Below are 10,754 nucleotides of genomic sequence, written 5' to 3' on the forward strand. Positions count from 1 at the left end.
GAAATATTCTTTAGAAAGTTCTTTATAAATCTCCAGTAGGAATATGTTTTTTTGCCACATTTTTAAATAGATTTTTTTTTTAAAATAAAAAGCAAATATACATTCCATTCAGTTCAGCATTCACAATAGTTGCACATTTGTTTGAACCATTGGGTTATGCTTGGACTGTTTCCAGTGCACAGATTATGCATGAATCAAGCTAAGATTTCTAAACGCCTTTTCTACCTTATCATAGTTATGAAAAAACAAACTTTGGATCCAATGAGCTTTAAAAAGCTTTTCTCTATTGTAACTTCTTCCCAGCTCAGTGCGCTTCAGGTCTGCAGACTGCATGTTTTCAAGCTTGTATTGGATGTTCAGTGCATCCCAGATTTACTGGACGTTAGGGCTGTTGATAGTTGCTAAGTCGAAAATCTGATTCACTTTACCTTTAAAATTGATTTGCTGCTGGTGACAGTTGCACATATGGTTGGTTTAGTTTATAGACTTAAAATCCAGTTGGACAGTTGTCCAGTGTTTCCTTCTTTTTGTCTTATTCTGCAGTCTTTTGTAATGTTTTTTTAATTTAATTTGGCTGCTGCTCATCCTGTCAAGCCTGCAGCTTGAAGTCTTGTCACTAGATTTCTGCAACCAGACTGTAGCTGTGTGCCGTCTATCACACAGGAGTTCACTCTCAGAAACTTGTACCAAGATTTTTTTTAGCTATTTCGAGTTAAGCTAATACTTTGCCCAATTAATCTTTGTTCAGTTTTTGTAGTTTGAAGTTTGGCTATTTTTTGAGCTACATGTTAGCTGTTTTAGCTAACCTAAGTTTTTTTATTTTTTAGGATAACTTACATTTTAGCTGGGTACCGGTCAGGTTTGACTTTGGGTCATCCAGGCCTCTTCTGGTCGGAGTTTCTTCCAGTGTATGAGCAACTTTTCTTGCTCTTTGCAAGTTCTCTGCAAAAAAAAAAAAAAAGACCCACATTTTTCCGTGTTCTGCGTCTCCTCCATCAGTGGTTGGATTTGTTTTGCTTTTTTGAAACGATTCACTATTTTGAGCCGAATGACACGGTTTAGCTAAAACTCATGGAGTTCCAGCTCTGCTTTATCCATACGGAAGAAAAGTCAGAACATCTTGGATTTACTTTGATTAAGCCATACTGTGTTTCTTCGCTATATCGCAGTTCACCTTTTGCAACCTTTTTTGCAGATTTTTTGGGGGTAATTTTCCATACAGCGCAGTGTTCTGTGTCCTGATTGGCTCTTGAACCAACTTTCCCCATACCGTATCTCCTTTGCAGAATGGGTTCATTTACATCAATCTTTGATCGCGATCTGGTCTTTGTTTTCATTCCATAATACTGGATTAATTTTTATATGAACGTTGAACCTTTGAGAGTTTAAACAAGATAGAAAAGTGTTAAAATGTTAGTCTGAGAAAAGTGGAGAAAGTGATGAATTTTACTGCCTTATGATCTATGATCCTACTTTGCAGATTTTATCTATTGTAGGTTATTTTTAGAATGCAATAAATGTGGGAAAACTGTTTTGCAATTAGTTTTTAATTCTTCTCTGCAAAAAGCCTTTTGTGTAATCTAAAATTTAGAGTTTGCAGTTTTAGGCAACCTTAGTTATTATTTAATTTAATTTATTTTTTTTTATCTCAGACTTAAAACAGCGAGTTATTGTGTTACATTCTATGGACTTAACCAGCATAAACTAGAAAATTGACTTGGATAATCTAGTGTTCTAGAGAAGTGTTCTAAAACTTTGAACTTCCTGAAGTTTTCGTTAAACTTTAGACCAGTTAGAAACTGATAGAGAATAGCTGTAAAGATGAAAGATGGCAGTTTATAATTTCATTTCGATAATTATTATTACATATATAAAAATACCAGTACAGACACTGACTCGGACAAACAAGTCAAGTTTAAACATCTTTAGAAAAATTGATTTATCTGACCAAAACGAAAGCTGGGATAAATTTAAGGAAAATCTTTATGGCTCCATAGTAATTAAGTGCTCAGGTAACAGCCAGGCATCGCTAATGAAACACAAATACACTCAGTGCATTCAGGTGTGTGTTAACACCAGAGAAAAACACAGCAGGAGTCGTCTCATAGACTACTTGTTGCTCAGAAGTCTTTGTGAACGCATCTCCAAGTCCTTAATTCAAGTGACATCCTCACGAGTTTAGGCTCAACCCTCTCCATGTAAATGCAGTTATTCCAGACTCATTCACGTCAACAACTTTTATTATTTCTTCCAAATGGTCACTAGTAACGAGGTCCCTTGTGTGTTTTTTCTTAAAGATTTCCTAACATTGCTTGCGAGCTCCTGACCTCAGATGTGTCTCTTATCAACGATAAGCTCGGCGGGGACGAGTCTCTGCTTGAAATGCTTTACCACTTCCTGGAGCAGGACCCCCCCCTCAACCCCTTACTGGCCAGTTTCTTCAGCAAAACCATCGGCAATCTGATTGCCAGGAAAACTGAACAGGTACGCTGAATAAAACGCACTAAAAAATGTGTTTCTTGTCGTTTTCTACAGCTGGAAATGTTTAACATTTGTTTTTTAAATTTTTAGCTGATTACCTTTCTAAAGAAAAAAGAAGGCTTCATCGGTCTAGTGCTCAAACACATCGATGCCTCTGCCATGATGGACCTGCTGCTTCGCCTCATCAGCTGTGTGGAGCCCGCATCACTGAGGCAGGAGGTCCTGCAGGTGAGCTGCCTCGTGTCCGACTGGAAACTAAAGCTGTGAGGAGTGAGGAAGCTGAGAGATTTAGTTTTTCCTTTTTACTCCAGTGGCTGAATGAGGAGAAGTTGGTACAGAGACTCACGGAGCTGATCCATTCTGGTAAAGATGAAGAGGTGAGGGAGTGATGAGGAGATGAAGGTTCACCTCCCGTTTTGCTCCAAGCTGAAACCCGTCGGGCGAATCGGTAAACCGTAAAGGAGTGTCGTATTTATTTTCCAGAGACAATCAAATGCCTCCCAAACACTTTGTGACATCATTCGCCTTAGTCGAGACCAGGCCAATCAGATGCAGGAGAACGTGGAGTCTGACCCACTTTTGGCTGTCATAGAAATGTAAGTTTTTAATTGTTGTTTTACAAAAACTGAACATTTAAAGAGCTTATATAAATCATGCAAAATCAACTCTTTTATCAGAAGTGTATTATTGTTTTTTTTTCAGTAAAAATTAATGGTATTATGTTACTCATGGTAACTAATTGGTGCGCACCAGATAGTAACTGAATTTTTTTTTTTTTCTAAAAATTGAAGTAAAAAAAGTATTTTTCTAAAAATGAAAGTTAATTTTTTTTCTTCTTAAAATTAAAGTTAAAAAAACATTTATATATTCTGGTTACTAACCGGTGTGCTCCAGATAGTAACTGAGAAAAACATTTTTCTAAAAAGTGAAGTAAAAAAAAACTTTTCTAAAAATAGAAGTAAAAATATTTTTCAAAAATGTAAGTAGAATTTGTTTTTAAGTTAAAGTAATATATATATATTTATTCTGGTTACTAAGTGGTGTGCACCAGATAGTAACCAGAATTTTTTTTTCTTTTTTATTTAAATGTCCTTTTGGTGCTCTGTAGTGATGAGCCCAGCTGATGTGGACACATATTTCTAATCACTTTCAGTCTTAACTTTAACCTGTGCTGTTTGTTGTTGCTCACGACTGCATGTCTCTAAGGCAGGAGACGGTAGCAGGACTTCTCAAAAACATGTTTGAGGGGGAAAGAAGCGAGACCTCCATCGTTAACGGGACTCAAGTGCTACTTACCTTATTGGAGACCAGAAGGTCTGGGTGAGTCTTACAATGCACATTAGGTTTATTTTTTTCTGGACTCTATGAAAATTGTAACATACACTAAACATCTGCTCATTTGCTCATGTGTTCCTGGCAGGTTGGAGGGGTTGATGGATCTGTATTCTCAGGGTTATGAAAGGTCTTACACTGTCAGCAGCAGTATTTTAAATGCCATCGAGTCCCATCTAAAGGACTTCCAGCAGGTCCTTCTGGATCCCCCTAAGGTAACACTTTGTTAAAACTCAGGATTTAGAAAGCTAAGTGATGCTTCTTGTTGATGCTTGTTTTGCACGCTACTGTTTTGCATTGGTTGAGGTTGGAATTAGGATTTGACATTACTTTTTAAGATGGCATTTGTACTGCACAGTGGTGCAGTCCAAGAGAGATCAATCCCTAGATGACGATACCCCAGGTTAGCGATGCCCCAAGTTAGCGACGTTTTAGGTTAGCACTTTTTTAGATTAGCCCCTGGTTAGCGACGCCCCAGGTTGACGATGTTTTTGATTAGCAGCATATTAAAATAACAACGCTTTAGGTTAGCAATGCCCCAGGTTGACGATGTTTTAGGTTTGAAATGTTTTAGATTAGCAACGCCCCAGGTTAGCTACAGCCTAGGTTAGCAAAGTTTTAGATTAGCGACGCCTCAGGTTAGCTACACCTCAGGTTAAATGTCTTAAATTTCAGTTGAATTGGTCATGTCTTTTTTTTTTTTCGTCAACGCAATGTGATTTCATGAGAAAGTCCAGTGGTTAGCACTTTCACCTCACAGTGAGAAGTTTCTGGTTCAAATCCCGGCTGGGTCCTCTCTGTGTTGTCTTCAGCTCCCTCCTACAGTCCAGAGACATGTTTCATTGGTTTTTTATTGTCTCTTTGGGTTTGTGTGTAAACCCTGGCTTTGCCCTACAGCGGCTGGCCTCAGTGATCCCATCACCTTGTAACTGACTCAAGTTGGTGTTGAAGATGACCCTTGTTCTCTCCTTCTCCAGAAAAGTGCAATATTGACGACCGTTGGCGTTCTCGAGCAGCCTCTTGGGAACGCTCGCCTTCATGTGGTTCGGCTAGTGGCTGCTTTGCTGCAGACCAGTTCACCCACCATCTGCCAGGAGCTCTGCAATCTCACCACCATGGACCTACTACTGGTTAGCTCAGCTCTTTTCATCTCCACATGCTAGAGTGTGTTCAGGTAGAATCTCTGGAGGATTGGTGAGATTCCATTGTCACTTTCTGTTCTCCATGTAGGATCTGTTCTTCAAATACTCCTGGAATAACTTTTTGCACTTCCAAGTGGAGCTGTGCGTGTCGGCCGTGCTGAACCATCCGTCTTCAGAGGAGCTGCCCGCCCCGGGCCTCCAGAACCACGATGCAAAGCCCGCTGAGGCCAGCTCAGATACGCAGGGAGAAGGAGCAGAGACGAGTTCAGCCAGCGAGCCACAGACCTCTGTTCATAACGCCCTTGTAGCACATGTGAGTGTCTGTGACAAGAAAAGAAACGTTTTTACTTGGAAAGCTTACGGATTTTATTCTTCTGCTTTGATCTTTCAGCTCTTCCAGAAGTGTCGCTTGGTTCAAAGGATCCTAGATGCTTGGGAGGAGAATGATAAAATACAGTAAGGAGGGATTCATCTGCTGCTGTCACTGAGATTATGACAAGAAACCATCAAATTATGTTTTCTGCTATAATGCATGTATGAGTTCTTCACAGTTAAAGCTGGAGATACCAAAGTATGCTTAGGAAATTCAGAGGGCTGAAATGTTTGCACAAACGTTCTGCTAACTTATTTTTAATACTAAAGTAGCTCTAGAAGTTCAAGACAACCAAATAAGCTTTAAAAGAGGTGTTTGAAAAATAGTAGGAAAGAGTGTTTAAACTCCAGCAGGCAGCATGGCTCTAGTGGTAAAAGTTAACCTGTGCGTTTCAGGGCTAACGGTGGTACCAGAAGAGGAAACATGGGTCACTTGACGAGAATTGCCAACATGGTGGTGCAGAACCTGGAGAAAGGCCCAGTCCAGGCCCAAATTGCTGACCTCATCAAAGGTATTTAAGTCCTGTAGCATAATATTTCCCATAATGCCCTGTTTTGATGGGTGTGTCAGTAACAGAGTTTTTGTTGCAGAGCTGCCGGAAGACTGCAGGGGTCGCTGGGAGAGCTTTGTGGACGAGACTCTGAGAGAAACCAACCGGAGGAACACAGTGGAACTGGTCAGACATCTTTTTCCTGGAACAGTTCAGCTCCGGGCAACACTTTTACAAAGCTGTTCAGTTTCAGAGCTTTAAGATCAGAATAGCCTCTTTCACACTGACTGATACACGGCCAGAGTTACACAGAGTAACCCCTCCCCAACCTCTACGTTGTTGAGGCAGTAACAGATGGAGTGTTAAATGAAGCTGCCAGTCCAGTTTCCGGTTTGTTCATGCTCAACTTAGGTTAGCGACGTCCCATGTTAGCGACACCATAGGTTAGGGCCTTAGGTTAACGACCTCGGTTAGTGGCACCCCAGGTTAGCAGCGTTCCAAGTTAGCAATGCCCCAGGTTAGCGACGTTTGAAGTTAGTGACGCCTCAGGTTAGCAGCGACCTAGGTTAGTGACGCCGTTGGTTAGCGACCCAGGTCAGCATCGCCCTATGTTCGTGACGCCCCAGTTTAGCGATGCCTCAGGTTAGCGAAGCCCCATGCAAGTGATGCCATAGGTTAGGGCATTAGGTTAACGACCTAGGTTAGTGGTACCCTGGGTTAGCAGCGCCCTATGATAGCAATGCCTCAGGTTAGCAACGCACCAGGTTAGCAATGGCTCAGGTTAACGACGTTCCAGGTTTGCGATGCCGCAGGGTAGCGGCACCCAAGGTTAGCAGCGCCCTATGATAGCGCCGCCTCAGGTATCAGCGCCCTATGATAGCGATGCCCCAGATTAGCAACGCCCCAGGTTAGCGACGTTCCAAGTTAGCAACGCCTCAGGTTAGCAGCCCCTTATGTTAGCGATGCCCCAGATTAGCGATGCCGCAGGTTAGCGACACCCCAGATTACCAGCCCCCCTATGATAGCGGCGCCTCAGGTTAGCAACGCCCCAGGTTAGCGACGTTCCAAGTTAGCAACGCCTCAGGTTAGCAGCCCCTTATGTTAGCGACACCCCAGATTACCAGCCCCCCTATGATAGCGGCGCCGCAGGTTAGCAACACCCCAGATTACCAGCCCCCCTATGATAGCGGCGCCTCAGGTTAGCAACGCCCCAGGTTAGCGACGTTCCAAGTTAGCAACGCCTCAGGTTAGCAGCCCCTTATGTTAGCGACACCCCAGATTACCAGCCCCCCTATGATAGCGGCGCCTCAGGTTAGCAACGCCCCAGGTTAGCGACGTTCCAAGTTAGCGACGCCTCAGGTTAACGAAGCCCCAGGTTAGCAACAACTCAAGTTAGTCACACTGTAGGTTAGCGGCGCCCCAAGTTAGCAGCACTCTATGTTAGCAATGCCCCAAATTTGTGACGCTTTCTTAATTGTGCTTTCCAAGGCTCTTTTACGTTGGGAGTGTTTAAGGTAAATGAAGTTTGGTGGAAGGAGGGTCATGGTGAGGGCTGCGCGGGCTAGACTTGGCCCCTCAATTCCAGTGGAAAGAACGTCTGCGGTTTTAGTCCTGACTTTGAGGGGAGAGTTTTAGAACTTCCTCCTCCTGTTCCTGCATGGCTGCACAGCAGAGCGGAGGAACCTGACTGACATGCAGTTTCAAAAATAAAAAAAATCAAGCTTTGGACCTGAAACTTTAGTTTTTTTTGAGGGAGAATGTAGTAAAGTTGTATTGCTTGGTTTGTGCAGCATATTTTACACAGACCGGTGTGTGATGCTGAACTTGTGTTTTGCAGGTGAGCACCCACAACATGCACTCGTCCAGCGAGGACGACGACATGGAGGGCCCCTTCCCCAACGACCTGTCCCTGCAGCAGGTACGGTTTGTCCACGTCGATCCAGCCGCCGACCCGCAGAGCTCCTCCTGAACCTCCTGTTGATCCCCGCAGACTTTCGCAGACTATCAGATCCAGCAGATGACCGCCAACTTTGTGGATCAATTTGGCTTCAACGACGAGGAGTTCAGTGAACACGATGAAAACATCAAGTCAGTTGAAGGTTTTTTAAAATCATAAAAGTCTCTTCTGGGATTACTCTGAACTGTTGGTGTTTGCCTCTTTCTCAGCGCCACATTTGATAGAATCGCTGAAATAAACTTCAATCTGGATGCTGATGATAACAGTGTAAGTGTCTGTCTGAGTTTCCTGCGTGTTTGGCGGCTGAACCCGCTTCCATCCAGGCTTTTCTCTTCTCCTCAGGCCAACGCAGCAGCTTTTGAGGCCTGCTGTAAGGAGAGGATACGCCAGTTCGACGATGCTGAAGAGGAGGAGGACATTTGGGAGGAGAAGGAGATCAACTATGCAACACAAGCTAAATCCAGAACGAGGTGGAGTCAAATGATTCTGACAAACTTCCTGTCCTCACAGCTAAAAACCGTCCAGTTTGTTTAAAGAGACGACTCTCCGTCCAGGTTCGGGGTCTCTCAGACTTCGGAGAGTAGCTCTAGAAGCAGCATGGAGAACGGCGGCCAGCAGCGGGACCACGGGTCCGAGTCGGACGACGGCGACGACTCCGAGCAGAACTCCTCGGATCCTGGCTGGACGGCAGACTTCAGGGATTCCGGAGGGACCGGCGCGTCCCCGAGCGGAGCCGGGTGGGAGGCACCTGTAGACGGCGGGGGGGACGCGGGGAAGAACGGGGAGGCCCAGGGAACGGGCTGGGCCAACTTCACGGAGTTCCAGCCTTTCGCCGGGTGAGAAACGTTTGACGTTGTAGCACATGTGAGTTCCTGGATCCGGATGGAAGAGCAGCTCTCTGAGCCAGCATGTGTCTCCTGTCTGTCCTGCAGTACAGAAGCTGATCCTGAAGACAAACAAGCCAAACAAAACCACAGCCAGACCGGTGAGTGTCACCGAACAAAGATCGGATATTTATAAAAAACTACTTTGAATGGTCACAGTGTGTGAGATACTAATAAAACGTAACCAAAGTTATCCATGTGTTGAACTGTAGGTGCCACAGCAGAAGCGAGCGCCCCGTCCGGCTCTCCGTCAGCACCAGAAGGAGGGAAAGCTCCACTCGTGGCCTCAGACAGCAGCTCCTCCGGAGGATCCGACAGCGAGGACGAAGACAAGAACGCTGCACCTCCTGCCAAGACTCCTGCAGAGATCGCCATGGAAACCACCTCCGACACCAAGACAGCTGACCTCAAAAGGTTTGTGACGGTCCAAAGCTTTAGAGCGGATTCTGAACCATCAGCTTAAGGGGGCCATGACATGATTTACTTGAGTCTTTCAGAGTGAATTATGTCCACATATGAATATGTATAGTCATATATGACTCTTTTCATACCCGGAAGTAAAACTAATCAGGCTCTGAGGCTCTGCCTGTCGCTCCTTGTGGGTGCCGCCCATTTTATGAGGTCATCTTTGAGCCGTCCTCATCACCCATGAAAAAAAACATCAAATTTAAAAAATAATATTGATGTACATATTGTGTATCCTGGGGATTTATCCCCAAAATTTGACACAGACGGAATGGTGATAGCTAATGGGTTCATTTTGAGGTGAAATTTTGTAAAAAAAAAAAAAATGCAGACAACACCAGATGAACATTTCAGGATTTTTGGAAATGATGAGAACATTACTCGGATTAGCGCTGGTTGTTAACGTTTCTGTTTTCTTTGAAGCTTCATCAATCTCCGTATTAAAAATTCAATTCGCTTTAATGCACATAATTTTCTAGGAGACACAAACACCTTTCAGTCTATGCATCTATCCATGTTCAAACTAATTCTCGCCAAACCGTTGCTCGCATTTTCCACCAGGATATAGTCTACGCTCTTTCTCCATCAGGAAATAGTCTACTCCTTATCTACACTGGGAAATAGTCTGGATCCTTTCTCTAACGGGAAGAAGTCCATTCACCAAGAAAAAGTCTGCTCCCTTTGTATACTGGGAAATTGTTTGCTCCCTTTATTCACCAGGAAATAGTCTACTCCCTTTATCCACCAGGAAATAGTCTACTCACTTTTTACACCAGAAAATAGTCTACTCCCTTTTTCCACCAGGAAATAGTCTACTCCCTTTTTCCCACCAGGAAATAGTCTACTCCCTTTTTCCCACCAGGAAATAGTCTAATCCCTTTTTCCACCAGGAAATAGTCTACTCCCTTTATCCACCAGGAAACAGTCTACTCACTCTATCCACCAGGAAACAGTCTACTCACTTTCTACACCAGGAAATAGTCTACTCCCTTTTTCCACCAGGAAATAGTCTACTCCCTTTATCCACCAGGAAACAGTCTACTCCCTTTATCCACCAGGAAACAGTCTACTCCCTTTTTCCACCAGGAAATAGTCTACTCCCTTTTCCCACCAGGAAACAGTCTACTCACTTTCTACACCAGGAAATAGTCTACTCCCTTTTCCCACCAGGAAATAGTCTACTCCCTTTATCCACCAGGAAACAGTCTACTCACTTTCTACACCAGGAAATAGTCTACTCACTTTCTACACCAGGAAATAGTCTACTCCCTTTATCCACCAGGAAACAGTCTACTCACTTTCTACACCAGGAAATAGTCTACTCCCCTTTTCCCACCAGGAAATAGTCTACTCCCTTTTTTCACCAGAAAATAGTCTACTCCCTTTTTCCACCAGGAAATAGTCGTCTCCCTTTCTCCACCAGGAAATAGTCGTCTCCCTTTCTCCACCAGGAAATAGTCCTCTCCCTTCCTACACCAGGATACAGTCCCTTTCTCCTAGGGCTGGGCGATATGGGAATTTTCATATTGCGATATCGCTTTTTTCATTTTGTGCGATAACGATATTATAAACGATATCAATCAAATAATCAAAGTAATCTTTATTGCAGAGATTTACGACTTCAGATTTT

General features: G+C 43.7%; 1 protein-coding gene across 2 annotated transcripts in view; it reads left to right on the plus strand.

Moving 5' to 3' along the window:
• Nucleotides 1-10,754, plus strand: part of ppp6r2a (protein phosphatase 6, regulatory subunit 2a) — a 19,759-nt gene that overhangs the window by 6,361 nt on the left and 2,644 nt on the right. For both annotated transcript variants that reach the window (XM_024285583.2, XM_024285592.2), the window contains exons 4-21: nt 2,298-2,484; nt 2,572-2,709; nt 2,793-2,858; nt 2,965-3,077; nt 3,688-3,801; nt 3,902-4,028; nt 4,791-4,943; nt 5,044-5,268; nt 5,347-5,411; nt 5,724-5,839; nt 5,919-6,004; nt 7,656-7,736; nt 7,809-7,906; nt 7,985-8,042; nt 8,118-8,245; nt 8,330-8,611; nt 8,708-8,760; nt 8,872-9,073. In XM_024285583.2, the coding sequence (XP_024141351.1) occupies nt 2,298-2,484; nt 2,572-2,709; nt 2,793-2,858; nt 2,965-3,077; nt 3,688-3,801; nt 3,902-4,028; nt 4,791-4,943; nt 5,044-5,268; nt 5,347-5,411; nt 5,724-5,839; nt 5,919-6,004; nt 7,656-7,736; nt 7,809-7,906; nt 7,985-8,042; nt 8,118-8,245; nt 8,330-8,611; nt 8,708-8,760; nt 8,872-9,073 (2,292 nt within the window). The remainder of the gene's footprint in view (nt 1-2,297; nt 2,485-2,571; nt 2,710-2,792; nt 2,859-2,964; nt 3,078-3,687; nt 3,802-3,901; nt 4,029-4,790; nt 4,944-5,043; nt 5,269-5,346; nt 5,412-5,723; nt 5,840-5,918; nt 6,005-7,655; nt 7,737-7,808; nt 7,907-7,984; nt 8,043-8,117; nt 8,246-8,329; nt 8,612-8,707; nt 8,761-8,871; nt 9,074-10,754) is intronic.

The sequence above is a fragment of the Oryzias melastigma genome, linkage group LG23 (genome assembly GCF_002922805.2).
Source record: "Oryzias melastigma strain HK-1 linkage group LG23, ASM292280v2, whole genome shotgun sequence".
NCBI lineage: Eukaryota > Metazoa > Chordata > Actinopteri > Beloniformes > Adrianichthyidae > Oryzias > Oryzias melastigma.